Here is a 20,210-nt window from a genome sequence, read left to right as displayed (position 1 = left end):
AATTATTAAATAATAAGCATATATTCAAAAATAAATAAAAATAATAGTCTTCTCCAGAGAGCTAGCTCTTCACATAGTGTTTCCAAAGTAGAAAAATTCGATCCTGGTCATTTATGCCTTGAGTGAGAACTCTGGCTTGATTTGTTCACTGAAACATTGGTTTGTCATCCATGATATTCAATCAATCAGAATAGAGCTGGAAGGGACCTTGGAAGTCCTCTAGTCCAACACCCTGGTCAAAGCAGGAGACCCTATACTCTTTCAGACAAGTGGCTGTCGAGTCTCTTCTTAAAGACCTCCAGTGATGAAGCACCCACAATGTCTGAAGGCAAAAGCTGTTCCACTGGTCCCAAAACCATAATTCTGTCCTCCTTGTTCCAAGTCCAACCTTCACTTCCATAGAGTGTCATAGTGAAGGTCGTTGCCTGCATACTTCTGATCTTTGCAGATATAGACACATTCTGGCTTCTGAATCTTTTCCAAGCCCTTCATGGCTACTCTATCAAGTGCCATGTATAAGCAGTATAAGCTTAACGTTATTGGGTGGGAATTGCTGCTTGGTGGAAGGAGGACTCGAGGAACCAACAGACTGAGATAGATGAAGGTAGAAGGTAAGGGCTGTCCTTGCTGGCAAGATAGGAGATAGGAGATGTGGCAGCTGATTTGGGAGAGACAAATAACACTGAGAGTGCAGAGAAAGGGATGAAGCAGAATGGGAGGAGTATATTAGTGGCTACGTTGAAAACCATGGTTGGTCACCTCTAATCTTTTGGCTACAAGTTGTGTGCCACTGCTCTAGTGGGTGTGTTTCTCCAACACATCTACTTTCATTACCGTTCCAGGCAAGTAGAAGCTACTTGAAGAACAAACATGGGCAACCTCTTCCAGCAAACATGAACCAAAGATAAACTTTGGCTTGACCCACATGAAGTCAGGAGATGGTCAGGCAGCCAATCACAGAACTAGGACTTATTGTGGATATCAGTGAGTTCAGAAGCTGCCTATTAGGCAGCACTAAATTAACCGATGATGCCTTCCACTTTAGTTCTGCTTGAGCATTGCCTTGTCCACAATCATCCCTTCCTGCACTGCATTTCCTTGATAAGGTCCCAAATTAAGCTACAGCCCTGTGGTTAGTCTTCTTCACCCAAGCTGTAGAGCATCCTGGGCAATGGTTGCTGTCAAGTGTTTTTGATCAGCAAAAGTGAGGGATAAGTAATTCTGCCAACTGTTACAGGGAATTAAAACATACCAAAAAGTTGTATATATTTTGTAAAAAGGAGTGAAAAAAAATAGTAAGACAAATAAACCAAAGGGAAAGATCAATACTAGTTTAAAATAATTATACCCTTCATTCCCTGTCAGTCGTGTCCTCTAAAGCATGGTGCTCATCTCTGTTTCTTGGCCGAGGGAGCCAACAACAACAACAACAACAACAATAATAATAATAGTCACTTTATTGTCACTTTGAATGTACACCAATCGGCATACATCAAAATGAAATTTCATTGCATACAGCTCTCAGAGGGTCAGCACCTCTGATACATGCTCCTTGTTCGTGGCCAGCTCAAGTTTCAGATCGTCCATTTTAGTCTCTAGGGAGCGAACGATGGTAAACAGGACAGATGGAAATGGGGCTCCATGTGGATTAGCCCTCAAATTAGCTTGTATTCCTGCACGACAACCTTGTCTCCTTTCCTTTTTCTGATCCTTACTCTTCCACCTTTTCCTTAAAGAGGCCTTGCTTCTTTTTGCCCCGGAGCATGCTGCCACCACCACCAACTCCTCCAAAAGCCTCTCTCTCTCTCTTCTTCTGGGCCTGCCGACAGCCTCATCCAGTTCCTTCGCTCCATAAGCCCCAGGACATCTCTTCCTCTGCCTCCTTGGAAACAGCCCTGATTTGCAATAGAATCCATCACTGGGCCAGCAGTCAGATCTTACTGCTGGCAGAACAATTTCAAACAGTGCCAATGACTTTTAACAGTCTTACCAACAGTTCCGACACAGCTAGAAACTTGCCATGCCAGCAAAGATTGTCGGTCATATGTTACCTTAGTTCCACCACATTGCTCAAACACATCAAAACCTTCCTGATCATGTGGCCCATATCCCTCCCAAATCTTTTCACCTTTGAGAGCCAATGCAGGCACAGCCGATCCAGGCACTGCCATCTTAGAAGTTGTCTTTGGATAATGATTTTTCTAACGGTGATTCTTCTCACTAATCAGCACTAATCTCTCCGTACTTGATCTTTTAGAACCTTGTTCACATTATCTACAGCACAGCTGAAGATGATGCTTAAACAGGCCAAAACATACATGGGCCATTGTGATATAAAGGTGAAGACCATCGGGATGGTTTTCTTCTTGGAAGTGAGCAGAGGTTGTGGTTCACCTCAATGTTCTGGAGGTCAAGGAAAGCATGTCTGGCTGAGGAATTCTGGGAGTTGAAGTCCACAAGTCATAAAAGGGCCAAGTTTGAAGACCCCTGCTATATGCCAAAGGTGTATAAATTATACCAGCGATCCTTAACCTTTGTGGCCTGGTGGAGGGGGTAGAGTGGAAACTGGCAAGCTGCCCCATCTGTACGCCTGCCTGCCACTCATTTGACTTGAGCTGCATGTGCGCATTGGCCTGCTGCTCAGGTGACTCAAACTGCATGCATGTACGTGTGTGCCGGCCAGCCACTCACATAGCCCAGTTCTGAACAGCCATGGCCCAATGGTGGGCTGCAGCCCGGGGGTTGGGGACCCCTGGACTATACTATATCTCTCCACAATAGGTTTAACCATACCAGTGACACATGTTAACTAAAATGATAGCACTATTCAGGCCTAGCGCATTGTGGGCAGAAGTACAACCCAAACCTAGTCTTGCCCCAAGCAGCTCACGCTATTTTCTACAAACTAGATTACTTTGCAGGTCAACATCCTGTTGACTGCATCTTACCAATCAGGAAGGATATGCAGCATACTAATGCAGACTCAGTATGCTAATTTCCTTCCTGAGGATGCCAACTCATCATTAACCATAGCATGAAGGCGTGAATGTTTTCCTTCGCATCTAATTTTATATTTTCAAATAGTATTTTGGTTTTTGGCCCAGCATTCAAACACATGATCCTCTAACAACCAAAAGTTTTGCCAACCAAAGTGTTACATGCTGAAAGGGCCTCTTGACTAACTCATGAAAAGAACAGGATATTGAAATTTTCCAGCTGCTTTTGGTGGTGGCTTGAACCTGCAGCCTAGCCCTAGGTTGCAGCCCAAGTCAGCAAACATGAACTTTACCTGATCCCAGTAGAATATTCTTCTGAACTTGCAGCTCAGCCTCGCTTTTTACACAAGCAGTCCCATATGCTGATTGGAAAGAGAGGAGCTGTATTCCAGCATATCAAGAAGGTTGGAGAAGTCTTACTTAACCGAAGAAATTGCTCCAACAGCCACTGAGTTGTTATTTTGTACCATTAGAGAAGACCTATGTCCATATGTTGGTAGTTCCCCTAATGTAACTATTTACTGACTTAAGGCAGTGGATGAAGTCAGTTAGATGGGAAAAGACCCTGGCAAATCCCATAATTTATGGACAAAAGTTTGATGCAGGACCATGCAAGTCTTTTCTTCATTGCTAAAATTAAAACAGCCTGCTTTACGAAGATACGATTAGGTCCTAGGTTCCTAGCTCTCTGACCCAGGCTGAGAATTTTAACTGGGTTTTATTTTCAGGGATAATTTAATCTTTTATTTGTCTTTTAACTTTGTATTTTGTATTGGTATGATTTTAAAATGCCTTGTAAACCGCCCTGAGTCCTTCGGGAAAGGGCGGTATATAAATCTAATAAAATCTAAATCTAAATCTATGTGTCTGGCAGCCAGAGTCGCCCTTTTGGAATCATGGTCTTTTGGGACTGCTTGAGTCTTGTATTTCTCCAAACTCAGCCGAAGTTGTTTTCCTGGGAGGCCCACTGAGTTCACAAGAAAAAGAGTCCATTCATTACTAGATTTAAGAATGTGGATCTTTAATTGGACCCATTCCACTAAAAAGAATGAAAGAGCAGTGTTTCCAGCCCTGCTGATGCCCCTTCGCTGGAGCAATATTTGTATGCTTCCCTTAATTCAACTTTCTCCCACCAAAAATCTGGACCCTTTATTTTCTTTTTGTCCCCGTTGCCTGACCCAGTTAATTGGTTGATGACATCCCAAAAGTTCAGTTCAATTGATGGCCTGATGGAGAACCCTCCTTGTCTGTTTCTTTCTTTCTTTTTTAAGGTCAGGGAGGAGAGATTTTATTTTCTGCCCTGGGGCATTTGAGAAGGAATACTGTTTTTTCTCTCACTTCACACTCTTCCCTTGGTTGCTTGGGCACCAAAACTCTGAACACAGCTGCAGGTCTGCTGGCTGCTAAGGAAGCTTAAGTTTCCTTTTTTTCTTTTTACCTTCAGAGGCTTTTGTTAATTCCTGTGCATCAGTTCAAGAGAACAGCACACAGAGGCCTCACCTTATTCATTAATTAAGGAACACGGAGAGGGCAGTTTCTTAAGGCAGAGGTCCCCACCTTTTGGGCACCAGGGACTGGTTCCGTGGAGAAAGATTTTTCTATGGACCGGAGAGTGACTTGTCACCATTTTTCACACTTACGACCGTTGCAGTATCCCCATGGTTATGTGACCAAATTCAGACACTTGGCAACTGACTCATATTTATGACAGTCAGAGGGATCATGTGATCACCTTTTGCGATCTTCTGACAAGTCAAGCCAATGGGAAAGCTAGATTCGCCTAACCACCGTGTTGCTAACTTAATGTCTGCAGTGATTCGCTTAACAGCCGGCAAAAGTCATAAAAGGGGGCAAAACTCACTTAACAAATGTCTCACTTAACAAGAGAAAATTTTGAGCTCAGTTGTGATCGTAAATTGAGGATACTTGTATTATTCCAGAGGATTGAGTTTGGGATTGGAGAGCTGGGATTACTTGCCTCTTCCACCATTTCTGGAGATTCCTGCTGGTTTTAGAAATATCTGTCTAGTCGTAAAAGAGAGAGAGAGTGCAAAAGATGGGAGATATCTTAAGTCTTGACTTACCCTGCCTGGATTATTTGCCCTATAGCAGTGGTCCCCAACCTTTGGGGCACCAGGGACCGGTTTCCGTGGAGAAAGGTTTTTCCATGGACCAGACAGTGCATGGTTTTGTGTGCTGCCTGCATCCCGCAGATGGGGCTTTGCTTGTTTGTGAGAATCGGTTGCTGGCATGCTGTGGCCCGGTACCGGTCCACGGCCCAGGATTGGGGACCCCTGTCTTAAAGTACATCAGCAATCTCCAGCATTGTACTCATTAGATGGCTTGGATTACGGCTATAATCAGCCTCAGCTAGCATGACCTTTGGATGGAGCCTGAAATATGTAGAGGACCTGGTTAAAGGCAGGCCTATTTCTAAAAAATATACAAACTGTAGACCTCCCCCAAATCCTACAAAGTGTAAGAGAGAGGAAAGGGCAGGGCTTTTTTTCTCATAGAACGCTTAGAACGGAGTTCCGGCACCTTTTTTGGATGGAACCTTGTAGTGTAGGCAAGGCAGGATGTATGACATGTGTGAGTTCCGGCACCTTTTTCTTTTACAAAAAAAGCACTGGGAAAGGGTTATGCTTAATCCACTTCCCCTGGCTGCTTTCTCTTATCTTAGCTGTTGGCTTATCAATAGGGTTCATGTGCCGAGATGTCATAGCCTTTCACCACTATCACAACCTTAAATGGCTTGGTGTGGAGTTATTTGAAGTTATTTGTCCGTTCCTGTATCAATCTATCCCCAGTTCAAGATTTGTATTAGGTGTTCTTCCCTGGTGCCATGTACAATTTTGTCAGGACAATTGGTAAGTGGCAGCTTCCCCCCACCCCACCTCCCAAAAGTATAAATAAGAGAATATAAGCATCATTCTTTTATATGTAGCAACATTGATATTTACATTAGCATTTTCCTCGTGGGAAACTGAATAGAGTTCATGAAATGATACCACAGATAGAACATTGTGAAACAGACTGGCTATAGGTTGGCAAAGGCATGAGACAAGGTTGTATATTTTTCCCTTATTTATTTGGTCTATATGCGAAATATAGATTGGAAGAAAATGTGTGATTTTTAAAACAGGAGGAAGAAAGTGATACTGATGACACTACACTGATAGCCCAAAATGCAAAGAATCTGCGAGCTCTAGAACTAAAAATCAAGGAACTGAGTGGCAAATCCTAACCCTAACCCTAACCCCCAAGACTAAAATTAAATATAAAGAAGACCAAACTAATGACCAGGATTAGAACTGAATGAAGATATTGAAGTGATGAGTTGTTTTTGTTTTTTTAGGATCAACTATCAGCTATAAAGGACCTCGTAATCAAGAAATAGTCAGCAGGCTAGAACTTGGCAGAGGAGCCATGTGGGCCTTAGAAAAGATATTCAAAATCCACAGTATGAGTATGCCATCAAAGAACAGACTTTGGGGGCCTGACTTCCCACAGTTGTAAGTGGGAGGACCAGTCATAAGCCACTTTTTTCAACACCATCATAATTTCAAACGGCTAATAAATATATGGTTATAAGTGGAGGACTTCCTGTAATGAGTAGTTCTTTCATTTGTACTCTTCAATATGAACAAAGATAGAATATAGGTTGTTTTGCTAATAGAAAAGAAAATCTAAGGAAAAATCTTACCAATATTATGGGATATTCAGAGGATGTGTGTGAAAAATTGATTATCCCAAATAAAAACATTTTAATAAAAAGCACTGAAGCAGAAATAGGATGAGAATTTCGACTTGTAGGAAACAAAATAAGAATATTATTTTTCCAGTGGAGAAACTTTCTGATGATTTAGTTAACTTTACAAATTTATTAAAAAGATTTTTAAAATGATATTTCCTTCACGCAGATAAATTCTCTGACAGCTTAGATATCTCCCTTTTTTGGGTGGGTCTGGGAGACTGCAAATTCCCAAAGTCTTGGTCAAAAACAATAAATAATTAGGTAAAGGTAAAGGTTCCCCCGCACGTGCGTGCTAGTCGTTTCTGACTCTAGGGGCCGGTGCTCATCTCCGTTTCAAAGCCGAAGAGCCAGCGCTTGTCCAAGGACGTCTCCGTGGTCATGTGGCCGGCATGACTAGACGCCAAAGGCGCACGGAACGCTGTTACGCTTCCCACCGTAGTGGTCCCTATTTTTCTACTTGCATTTTTACGTGCTTTCGAACTGCTAGGTGGGCAGAAGCTGGGACGAGTAACAGGTGCTCACTCTGTTACACGGCACTCGGGATTTGACCCGCCAAACTGCCGACCTTCTGATCGACAATAAATAATTAATTGCACCCATTTTTCTTGAGAAGAAAAGAAACAGATTTTAAGTCTCTAAAAAAGGAACATGATTTCTGGCATCAGTGATTGCATTGGTATGTTTTCCCCTCTTTGGGGGAGAGGGTGTGGTGCTCACTTTTGTACGAATAAATACTGGCACCTATCCTGGTAAGTTCATATTGCCTTGATCAAAGAGTCGGATTCTTTTGCCAAATTCCATCACTGAATGCCGATAATATAATATTTGTGTGGGTTTTGCCAGCCAGTGTAATAATGTTTCAGATATGATAAATATAATAATTCAAACTTTCCGAAGAGCAGAACGTGGGGAACAACAGCCAGAGGCATAAATACTGGTAAGATTTCAAGATCTCTTGTACTAGTGGTTCTAACAATGCTGATAGCTGCATCTGTCCAAGTCAGAGCCTAGCAGCCATTTAAGATTTACGTAACTGTTGAAGGAAAAATCTTCATCAGGGTCCAGTCCAAGCCGGGAATACACAAAATGGAGACTACTTTAGAAAGAAGGTTGTAGTTTATTGAAGAGGATAGCCAGACAGAAAGATGGCTCTGGAAAAACTGACCACATATAGCAGGGAGTGGTGGGCTTTTATACCTCCTTTGGGCTTTGTATTTGGAGTTCTTCCTGTTTGAGGCTTTGTATTTCCTGTGTCATGTACTTTGACCTGAGTCTGAATGTGCCCTTTTGGTATTGGCGGGTTAATCCTACTATGTCTCCTGACCTTAGAATTTGGGTGGGGGTATGTAGATTTTAGGTGTCTTTGTCTTCCTAATAACTTCCTGTCTCCAACCTTCCTGAATGGATTATTACATCTGCATTTCTAAAAGCTGGCCTCTGACTAGTTTCTGCTTGGGGGAGAGGGGCTGGGGCTGGTTTCTGTCTTTTTAAAGATCTTCTCCATTATTCCTTTGGGGAAACGTATTCTGCCTTCTTAATATTCCTCAAAATATTTGTCTGGATTCTTCCCACATAACATTGTAAAATTATTAGTAAGATTTTAAAATTGATTTCCTCACTCAGAAAAATTCCCTAGTAGATTAGATATCTTCCTTTTTGGGGAATGTGTGTAGGGAACCGAAGAAGCTTCTTGGACGAGAAGCAAAAGGTTTTCAAAGAAAAACCCCCAAGAAAGTCCAATTGCCTTTTGGAAAAGCACCTTTGGGACAACCATGACCTGGATAATTGAGAACCTCCATAGACATTCAGCCATTTAAGATACACTAGATTCAGTTGCAATCCTTGATTCTGTCTAGACTCTAGAGGCATTGAGAGTCCATGGGATGAGGCAGAAATATCTTCCCCATCCGATTCTTGGCTTTGAGATTGGAATCCTTATTAAATCTTCCGCTGCTTTGCACTTGGTCATAGCACAAGCATGCTATAGGAACATCTTTCTTTGACCCTGTTCTTCGGGGTCGGACACAGGCCTCTTCTCTCTCTCTCTCTCTCTCTCTCTCTCTCTCTCTCTCACACACACACACACAGAGAAAGAAACGGACACCACTCATGAGCGAGACAGTCTTGATTAATGAAGCATTGAAAGAGTTAAAAGGTAGTACTTTCCCACTTTTCTAAAGGTCAAGGTGAGCAAATTCTGTTAGGAGGCAGGAGAGGGAGCAGAGGTTTTTGTGCCAACTGTTTTCTGCTTACTCAAGGATGGGTTGAGAGCCCTTCAACTCAACCGTGGGGAGCAGCCTTATTGTGCTTAACTTTCCTATCCTGTTAAAATCTAGAGAGAGGGAGGATGGTCGTCTGTACATGGGATACCGTATCTTGTTACTGCATTCAGTCCAACAGCTGGTGAGTACTTCTGGTGATGACATCTTAAAGGCTGCACAGTGCTGTACATTTCCTCCTCTGTGGATAGAGAACGCGGCCTACCTAAAGGATTCTACTTTGACTGCTGGTGGAAAACTCTAGTGCTGCTACTCAAATAGTAACGAACAAAAATAGATTTCCTGGGCTAGAGTACACTGTGGGGATCTTCTCAGTGTGGCTGTCAGCAAAATGTGGGTTCAGTACCGATGTTCATATAGTTATTTTCCTATCTATTGCAGCCCAACAGAGAGGGATCTAGTAAGGAATTCTGGTTATTTGATAGCTTATCATTATAATAGCCAATTTAAAACACACACACACACACACACACACACACACACACACACACACACACACACCAAATAGAATGAGTGGGAAAAGAAAGCAAGCCACTCCCGGGTGAGACATAGATTCCCTCTTCCTGTATGATTGTTTTTTTACAGTTAATAAAATGGCCACATTTTAAATTAAAAGTCCTTTTGGGGAAGAGATGCGTGCTTTGTAAGGCATCACTTCCATGATGGCTCTATTGTTTGTGTTATTGTTACCATGAAAATGTAGCACTGATTATACCTCTTGTGGTCCATTAAGATAACTGGAATGGAAAGAGCTGTTGCATAAAATTTCCGTTCACATTTTTACTATTGTTTTATTGAAGAGTTGAGAGATGACGATGAACTACTCAGTTAGAAAGCTTGAGTTACTATTTCACCCCACAAAGTATTTTAAAAAGTGTTCCTGTCCTTTCCAATTTTCTATAAATTGGTTCAGTTTATGAATGTTTTCGAATGAAGCAGATGCTTGCCCTCAGTTGAAAAAAAAACCCAAAACTTTGGTACCTATTTCTTTACAGGGGATATGTGTGAAGCACTATGTAGTTCCTAAATCTTAGGTAACAGTTAATAACACTGATATATTTAAAGCCTGGAAAAAATATAGAAACAAGTGGATGTTACACATTCACCCAGGATAATTTTGAATCATGGGACAGATGATGGGAAATTGGTAATCGTTAGCCAATGGTGAAGTTTACTGCAGTATGAAGAACTATTGGTTAAACTGGGAAAAAGAGATTCATGGTATAAGAAACCATACAAGGTAGTTTCAGATACATAAATGATGGAAAATTCTTCTAAACATATTTGGCGCTGAGGTCTAAGCATGACATATGTCAGCATTTTAGAAGGAAATGCGTAAGTTATTCAGCTTTTATTGTGTGTGTCTTTCTGAATGGCAATTCATCTTTATCAGAAGCTCAGTGTAATTTAGATTTAGAACATTGCTGATGTACCTGACACTTGCAAAATTAAATATCCAGCCTGCAATCATAAGCTAGAAATGCAAAGCATTCTTGACTCCCGGGGAATCAACAAAGTCCTGGTGCCTTCTCCTTACTGACTGTAATCTGTTTCTCCAACCAGCAGGCATGGTTGAACCAAGTTGAATGGCTTTATTGATGGATTGGTGGTTCACATAACACACAAGTGGTGTTCTTGAAGCAAGCAGAATCAGCAACCAATAATAGACAACGGCTTCTGACTTTGCTTCTTAAGAGAGGAATAAGTCTGAACATTCCCTTGATGGAACTATGGAATTGTGGAATTGCTTCTATGCCCAGGTAGACATACCTGAGGCATTTACTTCCCCCCAAAGGCCAGCAAGTGTTAAGATTCTGTAGCCTGTAACCAAAGCCACCGTGTGTAAATAGTTTCAAAGGTAGAAAATGCTCCTGGCAACATGCCAATTTGAATTTCTACCTGGAGGTATATTGGCCCTCCAATAGAAGGGCACTGGAGGGGAGTGGCCTCAGGAACAAATTGTACTGCAAATGGTATGGTCTTAAGTGACCTAGCAAAAGATAATTTATTTAAAGGGCAGATATATATTTTGTTGTAAGAGATTGGGGTTGCTGTGTAAATTGTTTTGGCACTCTCACTGGAAAGTCTCCCCAGCTTAGACAATAATGAAACGATTAATTCGAGCCTTTTAAAAGAACAGAGATGGATATGTTGAAAGAGAAGCTATTTGGATCTATTTCTGCACAGCTGATGGAACACCTTTAGATTTGTGTTAGAGCATCTTCTGTAATCTTAGAAGGTTAGAAACACATTTCTTCTACAGTATGACACGGAATGCTTCTCAAAAGTGATAAAACTTGTTTTTTTTTAAAGGTGAAGCTGCATGGATACTTGAATGTGCTGGATTCTGGCTTAGATACCAAATATTAAACCAAGTAAAGATTAATTGGGGAGGATATTTTCCCTGCAAGCAATGCTATGGCCTGGGGCCAGAAAGAATAGATCAAATTATCATTTAGAGAGCCGACAAGGCCACACAATCCCATTCAATGTGAGATGCACAACGGGAGAAATTGTTTAACAGGATTCCAGTCCTCAGTACAAGAATGACCAAAGAATTGGTTGGGTTCATGACCAGACAGCCCAAGACTCTTGCTGGACCTGAAGTGAGCCACAGTGCTATTCTTTTTGCTGTTGGGGTTGCCATGTGAAAGGTCTAGGCTCCCACTGTTTCGGAAAGGTGTAACCTTCAATTCCATCCTGATTTGCACCCTAAATGTAGGAAGTTGTTTTATACCTGATCAGAATAGTATGTTTCTCCAGCTGAAAATTTTACTTTGAGCAGCTAAGACTGTGTAGTCCCACACCCATCTGATTTGTTCCATGGAGCTGCCAAAAAGGCAATTATTGCCTCTGAGTTTGCTTTCCTTTATAATGAGGGTGCACGTCAAGCTATGTCAGATCTTTCACATGGAAATGCCTATGCACCATTTCCTAATCTGTGGATAGAGATATATAATTTGAAGAGTTCCCGGTGGCAATTCCATTTTGCCTCTAGTTAAAGTGACTTTCAGGCTTTAGCTAATGTGGACAGAAATAGAAAACATTAAGGCTGGCCTCTTGTCTCAATTTCCTAAACATCTGACATCTTTGAAAGGAAAAAAAATGTGTCCATCGTTCAGAAATGAACTATTGTATATTTGAGGGATAATTCTGAGGGAAAATAGCAGGCAATCCTGACCACCAACCCAAGTTTTTATCTGGTCCTGACTTCAGCCTCTCAAACCGTTTTGTGAAAATGTAGTTCTGGATGATGTCACTGGATTCCTTTGTAACTGTAATATGCATAATTGCTATATCAGTGGTCTATAATGGACAAGCAAAAGTGACAACAATAGGAAACAAAGAATTCCTTTCATGATGCAAAATGTTTTGAAAATGACTTTAGAAGCCACATAGATATAAAAAACTAATGTTTATACATGCTGATCTTAGAGTCACTAGTGAGTCCATTTAAGAAATCCACTTCATGATAGAATAAAATCATCAGCCAAAGTGTTGATGTCAACCTTGTCATCCAGACCACAATCTTGTCCTGCCCATCATAGCAAGTGACTTTTCTATTCTATTTATGAATCCATTTAACAAATCACCAATGTTCACCAATGGCCTGTTCTATTATTCTGTGCATACAATTGCACCATCATTACATAGTTTCTGCTCGCAAAATCTTTGTCACCAGTTTCAGAAAACCAAATTTATCTGTTATTTAGCCAATAAGGCTTAAGGCAGCCTGTTTTGCAAACACTTCCCATAAATATTGCACACATATACATTATATATGTGCTTCAAGAGTGATTAGAAAGAGGAGCTTCAAAACACAAGGGAGAAACATCTGAACCCCTCTTTGGAACAGCTGGTTTATGGCAACAAGTTATTAAAATAGCCACATCTTTCAAGAGACTCCTTAAAACCACTGCATCTGCTTTTGGCTTTGTGCAGAAGCCTAAAACTGACTGGCTAAAAAATTGTTCTGCTGGCATTTCCATGCTCCAAAACAGCTTGAATCATTTTTAAAAATATGTATAAGCTGTATGTATACGCTGACTATACCCTGTGCACCCATGACATCACAATGGTGTCTTATTTTACTATATGAAGACATCTGTGAGACCTTAATAGTCAGCCAAGGCTTCCTAATAAATGTATGTAATCAACATTTGTGCCAGGACCATAGCATATTCAAAAGTGATGTCAGAGAAAAGAAAGTTAAAATATTCCAGAATAAAGCAATTACATGGCCCTCTGCCTAATTCAGAAATATAGTTTTGGAACCGCTTTGTTTAAAAAATCTCCGAAAAACAGTTGACGAGAAGGACTGCGAGCAAACAAAGCAAAGGTTTTGTAATGTAGATTGAAGTGGTATAGAAACCTGAGTAGATAAATAAAATAAAACAAATGTAACTTGGGTGAAAAGCCTGAGGGCTGCTCTCTTGAGTTGGCTGAGATATTTGGAAAAAGAGAATTAAATTATTTCTTTTGTGCTCCTGAGTATTGTAAAGCTGTGGGTATCTGCCATAATCAGCATCAGGGCCAGGCTAGGCTAGTGACTTGGAAAAATACAGGAAGGATGTATGCGTGTTTGTGTAATTTAACTCTAAATAGGCAGGTGTCCAGGAGTACTGCCTAGAGTTATAACTTGGCCACATTTAAAAGCATTTTTGGCTGCTTGCTCAAAATTCTGTCAAGGAAATTGCAGGCAGTGCTTCTGAGAAGCGGGGTGGGGGGGTGGAGATATATGTTTATTCTCAGTAGGAAGATCATCTCATTAAAGGATGGGCAGTTAAAGAAATAGGAAACATAAATAAATATAAAATAAATAATTTTAAGGGGTGGGCACACGGGAGGAGAGAGGGAATAAAGGCTAAGATCACATGGTACTATGCCGAAACTATTCTTGTCAGTTTAGTTTCTTACATAATGAACTCATAGCCACCCCTTCCCATTGGGAAATGTTAGCATGCTGAGGACATAATACTGAATCAATATATTTTAAAGGAAAACAGTGAGTTATAATATCATGATTTTTAATGACAGCAGGCCTTAGACATGTCCCGTCACTATGGCTATCCTACCTGGCTTTCAAAAATCACAATGGCACTAGATGGCAGGAAAAAAACAACACCCTACAGAAAACCCTGTTTTCATTTCATGGTTATTAGGGATACCAGGTAGGGTATCCCTAATTTTTGCCAGGGAAATGGGACAGAATCCAAACATGGCAGCTGATATATAGAATGGAGAGTTTTGTTGCTTCTCTCCAATGGATAGGCTATTGTGGATGGAAAGATATGGGAAAACAATAAAATGGGAGTTTTGTCTCTTGGACACAGATCCAAAAATCCACACTGGGTAAAACATTATACCTAGTTACGCCTTCATAATTACTTGTATTTCTTATTTTTTTCATCTATAAAATCCTCCTATGAGATGATAAAACTACTTAGAGCCAAGAGGAATTTCACATCTGGCCTCCCTGTTGGAAAAGCGTTTGGGATCCTAGCGATTTCCCATGTTTTGGGGACTTCTGCTTGTGTACTGAGGCACTGAGTATCTCTCATGTAACCTTATGAACCTCCATGCACATTAACAGCCAATCAGTCAAGAGGTGTCCATAAAACACATGATATCAAAATAATGACACATCGTGACATAATCACACAAAAATGTAACTTAAAACTGAATCATACCATCTGACCAAAATCACCTCCTATGCCTCCTGATTCACGTGTCATTTGCCACCTTGTTGTTAGCATCTCTAGCCCTTTGGAATTAAGAAGCAGACATTTCCTTAACAACGACGGAACTGCATAGCCATTTCCAGGGAATTTCCCCAATAACTCCTTAGGCTATGTTTTGATTAACTGGAAGTTTTGTTTTGAAGTTATAGGTAATCCTCATTTAGTGACTGCAATTGATTCTGATGACTCCGTTGAAATTGTCGCTAAGTGAATACTTAGTGAGAGAGACTCTGCAAAGATCACAGGTTGCTGCCACCTCATTCAAATAAGGTTAGCGTTAGGCTTGTTTTTCCGTCTTTCTTTACCCCTTGAGATTGCTTAAACAAGCTGCCTCTATCTGACCCGCTTTTTTTCTGGGGCACAGGCTAACTGCAGGTTAAAGAACTCAAGTCAGTGATATTAATTAGTTGATTAGAACCTTCTCCGGCTGGCAATTGCTGCCTGAAACTGACCAGACCTTAATCAGTTTCACACCAAAGGCTTTTATTGTCCTATGCTGCATGGGTTGGATTTCTTTTTATTACCATCATATTTGCAAATAGAGATTACCTGAGGCAGTTGTTAAGCAAGGAATACTTGTTTATTTTTATACCTGATCTTCTTGAGACTTTTGGGTCCATGGTATGAAGGTTCAGTGTTGGAAAGCAACAACGGAAAGTTTCTAAGAACTCCTGCCCATCTGCCTCAAGAATTCCTTTGGCTTCCTATCAAACCACCCATCTCATTGTTCAAAACTACACGGACAGTTTCCAAGTTAGCAGTCCTACTCCCAAATGGTCCATTTGATTTGGGCCCTCAATCATTTTTCAGTTCATCAGATCTTTCTAATTATGAATGGCTAGATCACTCATAAGGATTCTCTGACTCATGGCTAATTGATGTATATGCCTGTCCAGTAGGTTAAATTACCATTTCTGTCATTGGCTGTATGTGATGTAATTGCTAAAAATAATAAAATAATTTAAAATAAATCTCTAGGCCCAGCCTCACAATGGAAATGATACAAGGTAATGTGATTCCTCATATATCAGTGTGCTCTTCTGCCCCCTACTGGCAGGAGTCAGCACAGCACACTGCATGAATAAGGATACTGGAGCAACCAAAGGCCATTGCAGTGCAGTACAGATAGTCCTTGACTTACAACAGTTCAAAGTTACAACAGCACTGAAAAAAGTGACTTATGACCACTTTTCACTTACAACAGCTGCAGCTCCTGCATAGTCACGTAATCAAAATTCAGACATTTGGCAACTGCCCCCTATTTATGATGGTTGTGGCATCCTGGGGTCACATGATTCCCTTTTGTGACCTTCTGAAAAGCAAAGTCTTGGGGAATGCCAGATTCACTTAACAACTGTGTTACTAATTTAACAACAGTGGTGATTCACTTAACAGCTGTGGCAAGAAAGATCGTAAAATGAGGCAAAGTTCCCTTCCTTCCTCCCTCCCTCCCTCTGAGAAAGAATTAAGAATCACAGGCAAATCTTTAATCTATCTTTTTTGAGGCAGTCACTACTTAACAAAAGAAATTTGAGGTTCAATTGTGGTTGTAAGTCAAGGACTACCTCTATAGTGGACAGCCAGGAGACCAAGAACTTATCAGAGAAATGATTCAGGCCTGTATGCCAAGCTGAAGTCACACGAACAGGGCCTTCTCTAATCCTTCCTTCCTTCCTTCCTTCCTTCCTTCCTTCCTTCCTTCCTTCCTTCCTTCCTTCCTTCCTTCCTTCCTTCCCTCCCTCCCTTCCTCTGAGAAAGAATTAAGAATCACAGGCAAATCTTTAATCTATCTTTTTTGAGACAGAGTCACTACCTTCTGCTAATACAAGAAATACTGTAATGAGTATGAACAAGCAGATACGATGGTCTGGCCCAGATTTGGAAGGCATGTGCAAGTCACAGTGGTTTAAACTCAGTGGATGACGATCAGATCCCCGCTAAAGTGCTTCAAAACCTGCCTTATCTTGCCTCGGGAGGCATTAAATGTCCACTGAGAGATCTATTAAATTTCCCTGGGGGCCATTTCAACATTACAGCTTTAATGGAGGCATGTTACAGATCAGCGAAGCCACCACTTAAAACGGCAATGTTTCAAGTATCGATGCTGTTGACACATGCCAGGACGTGAATAGGGGCAAGCGTCAATATAATTCAGAATGAAATGATCCTAACTGGGAGAATGCTTGCTTTCATTTTTCCTTTTGTTTTTTTTTTTACCCACTGAAAATATGGTCTCCTGGTTTCTATGCCCAAAGACTCAGATTCAGTGATAACAGCCATAAAAGCTTTGCTGGAGCTTAGCTGAACAGATAGATCAACAAGTTAGCAATTTGGCCGCTTTCCAAGCTAAATAAGTTGCCCATTTTCCTTGCTGGGAGAGTCTCAAATTGGCAAATACGAGCTGAGGCTGAAGGATGAAAGCTCCCCCCACCTAAATGTTCCTCTCCTTTCTCCAAGGGAGACAGTTCTGAGGGTCACACTGGGCCTGCGGTGGCTATACGTCTCGAGAGCCCCCCCCCCAAAAAAAAACAACCCCCCCAAAAAAACAAAACACAAACAAATGCAGAATAGGTTTGTCTGTTGGGCTACAAAAGTAGAAAAGACAGCAATTCATTGCAACAGACCAAGCCCAGGGCTTTATGCTGCAGGTAGTCCTCGGCTTACAACCACAAGCGCCCCAAATTTGTGTTGCTGAGTGAGGCAGGATTTCAGTGAGTTTTATCCCATTTCAGTTGTTACGTGAATCACTGCCTTTGTTAAGCATCTAATGTGTTTGTAAAGTGACTCTGGCTTCCTCATTGGTTTTGCTTGTCAGAAGGTTGCAAAAAAGGGGATCACGTGACTCCCGGGAGACGCTGCAACTGTCATAAATATGAGCCAGCTGCCCAAGCGTTTGAATTTTGATCACGAGACCCCGGGGATGCTGAGAGGATTGTGTGAAAAACGGACACAAGTCCCTGTTTCCGGTGACGCTGTAACTTCGAGCGGTCACTAAACAAATGCTTCTAAGCCGAGGGCTATCTGTATTGAATGCTCCTCTGCTCCTTTCCCCCCGCTGGGCTTTGGGCCCCCAGTGGTGGAGGAAGGAAGTCCACAGTAGTTTATTAGGACTGATCCCAGCCTGAAATCATGGCTTCCCCGGTCCCTGACAGACAGGAAGAGAGACCGAGTGCAGGCATAAATGAGCCTTATCATTTCCTTTATTGTTATCAAGGAGCAAGGGAGCTACGTGGGGCGAAGCAGACAGTCCTTGGTGTCAGCAAGAAAGGGAGGGTGAGAGTCTAAGCATGGTCAGACAAACGGTGGACAAGGGTCAGATTCAGAGGAGCGGAGGGCATCTGCAGATGGAGGGGGTGGGGGGGCTGCCCTGTGGGTCATGCCAGTTGGGGGGGAAGGTGGGTCCCGTTCCCTCCACAGGCCATTGTCTCTATTGCTCGGGACTCCAGTCACAGTTTGGAGAGAGGCTGGGAAGAATAGCAGGGCCACAAGATGGAAGAAATCTCCCTCCCTTCTTCCCCAGGCTACGGGATTTCGTTTCGTGCTGGGCATTCTTCTTCCGCTTGACCCAATGGGAGTCGGCCAATGGCAATGTCTTGCTTCTGCGTGTACAAGCGTGCCAGAGAAAGAAAGAGCCCGACCCTTTGGTTGTTCTTCCAAACGCAACTGCCCAGGCTTCCACACGCCCTACAGCACAGGCCATCCCTCAAGAGGCACCAGCTGGGGCGCACGCCAAGGGATTTACAAGCATCTGGAATTTTATGTGCTGTGGGGTGAAGCTGGCTTGGAGGTGGGGGGTGGCTTAATCCCCAGGAAAAGAACAACCTGACCTCTTGGCTAACGTCCCGTCCCGTTCAGTCGGGGAGAGGGGGGGGACCCGACTCTGTAGAGATAGCAAAGGGAAGGCAAGGGAGGGGGAGAGGTCACATTACCATGGCAACGGCACAGATAACCCAAAGGATGGTCTACAGGCAGGAGATGCCAGCCACTCCCCCCCCCCAACCCCGAGGCTCTCGCTCTCTGAGCCAACGTGTCATTTCCAGGCAAGCTGACGGGGGTCACGTTTTTTTTCTTCGCTCAGAGGACAGAAAGTTCTGCTGATTGGGAAAACACGACCAAACAAGGGCTGGGTCTGTCTGCTACTGCTGCTCAGCGCCAAGAGGAACTGGAGGACATGGAAAACGGGGCACAGTACTTGCTCTGCCAGTCTCTTATTGAGGTGCCGTGGTGAGGAGCCCAAGGGGAGCCCCGTTGCATGGAAGCGCAGTAAGGAGAGGGGCCAGCACGGGGAAGAGGGGGGGTGCTGACAGGGAGGGACCTCGGGATATGTATATGGAGGTGCTGGCCAGCATTATTGCAGTAGGGACTCTTTCAGGAGGCCCTGTCTTCTGTCCCGCACACACATATACACCCCCCCCGCTTCTCAGTGCAAGTGGACAATGGCTTGTATGAGTAAGGGGGGCAACAGCCCCCTTAGCTCTGGGATGAAGGAGATTGCTTGCTGATCAGTCCCTGAGGTACCAGAACTGCCTCCCTTGCCAACGTGCCACAGAGTCCTGGGGAGGCACTTCCACTCCCCAACCTTTCGTACCTCGGAAGATGAGACCGACACGCACATGCACGCACAGGCACACCCCAAGAGGCACGCCCCCATCCAGCCCCCTGCAGGAGCCCAGCGCTTGTGCAGATTCGGCTGGGATCCCGAGAGGGTGGAGAGACGGCGCACCGATGTGTGGGGATGCAGAAGGGTGGGCTTCTCCCCTTTCTCTTCTCAGAAAAATAAAATCCATTTCCCGTCAGAAAGAAAAAGGATGGGGAGGAAGAGTAAAATGCTCCCTTCAATGGGCCTGGGCGCCTTGTGAGATTGCCGGGACTGGTTGCTAGTTGCCGGGGGGAGGGCGGTGTGGCTCTGGCGGAGCCAGGATAGTCCCGGGATTGTGGCAGGCAGGTGAGTGGATGGGCAGCATCAGTATGGTGAGAAGAGGATGGGTCCATGTGCAGTTCGGATGGGCCCCGGAGCCGGGCGCAAGAGTGGGTGTGTCAGAGGTGGGCCCTGCAGCAGGGCTGGTGTTGGGGCTGGCCGCAGCGTCAGGGGTGTGGAAGCTGCTGCTGCTAAGGCAGCTGCTACAGCCAGGGGATTTGGTAGCAATCCAGCTGCCAGGGACTTGGGAAGCTCCTTGGAAAAGGCCAGGGAGCCCTGCGGAGACAAAGAGAGGAAGAAAAAGAGAGAGGGTCAGTTCGGTTGTCTGATTAAGCGGTTGCCAGCTATCCTGGCGTATTAGAAAACAATACCCCAACCCACATTGGAAAAGGCCCATATGTACTCACTGGCAGCTCTGCCATGCCACGCTGCTTCTTGTGCCGACTCAACAAGGGATTAGGCTTCCCAGCAACTCCATCCCGGTGCCGCCGGCTGGAAATATGCTAAAAAAATCAAAGA

General features: G+C 43.2%; 1 protein-coding gene across 3 annotated transcripts in view; it reads right to left on the bottom strand.

The window, feature by feature from the left end:
* Positions 1 to 17,950: 17,950 nt before the first annotated feature.
* ZNF385A (zinc finger protein 385A) overlaps positions 17,951 to 20,210 on the bottom strand; it is a 191,253-nt gene continuing 188,993 nt past the window's right edge. For all 3 annotated transcript variants that reach the window (XM_083355012.1, XM_083355014.1, XM_083355013.1), the window contains 2 exons: positions 20,099 to 20,194; positions 17,951 to 19,967 (listed from right to left, as the gene is read on the bottom strand). In XM_083355012.1, the coding sequence (XP_083211138.1) occupies positions 19,737 to 19,967; positions 20,099 to 20,194 (327 nt within the window). In that variant the 3' untranslated portion in view covers positions 17,951 to 19,736. The remainder of the gene's footprint in view (positions 19,968 to 20,098; positions 20,195 to 20,210) is intronic.

The sequence above is a fragment of the Vipera ursinii genome (assembly GCF_947247035.1).
Source record: "Vipera ursinii genome assembly, chromosome: 2".
NCBI classification, from domain to species: Eukaryota; Metazoa; Chordata; class Lepidosauria; order Squamata; family Viperidae; genus Vipera; species Vipera ursinii.
The sequence above is the reverse complement of the archived record's forward strand: the minus strand, read 5'-3'. Positions and strand labels throughout refer to the sequence as shown.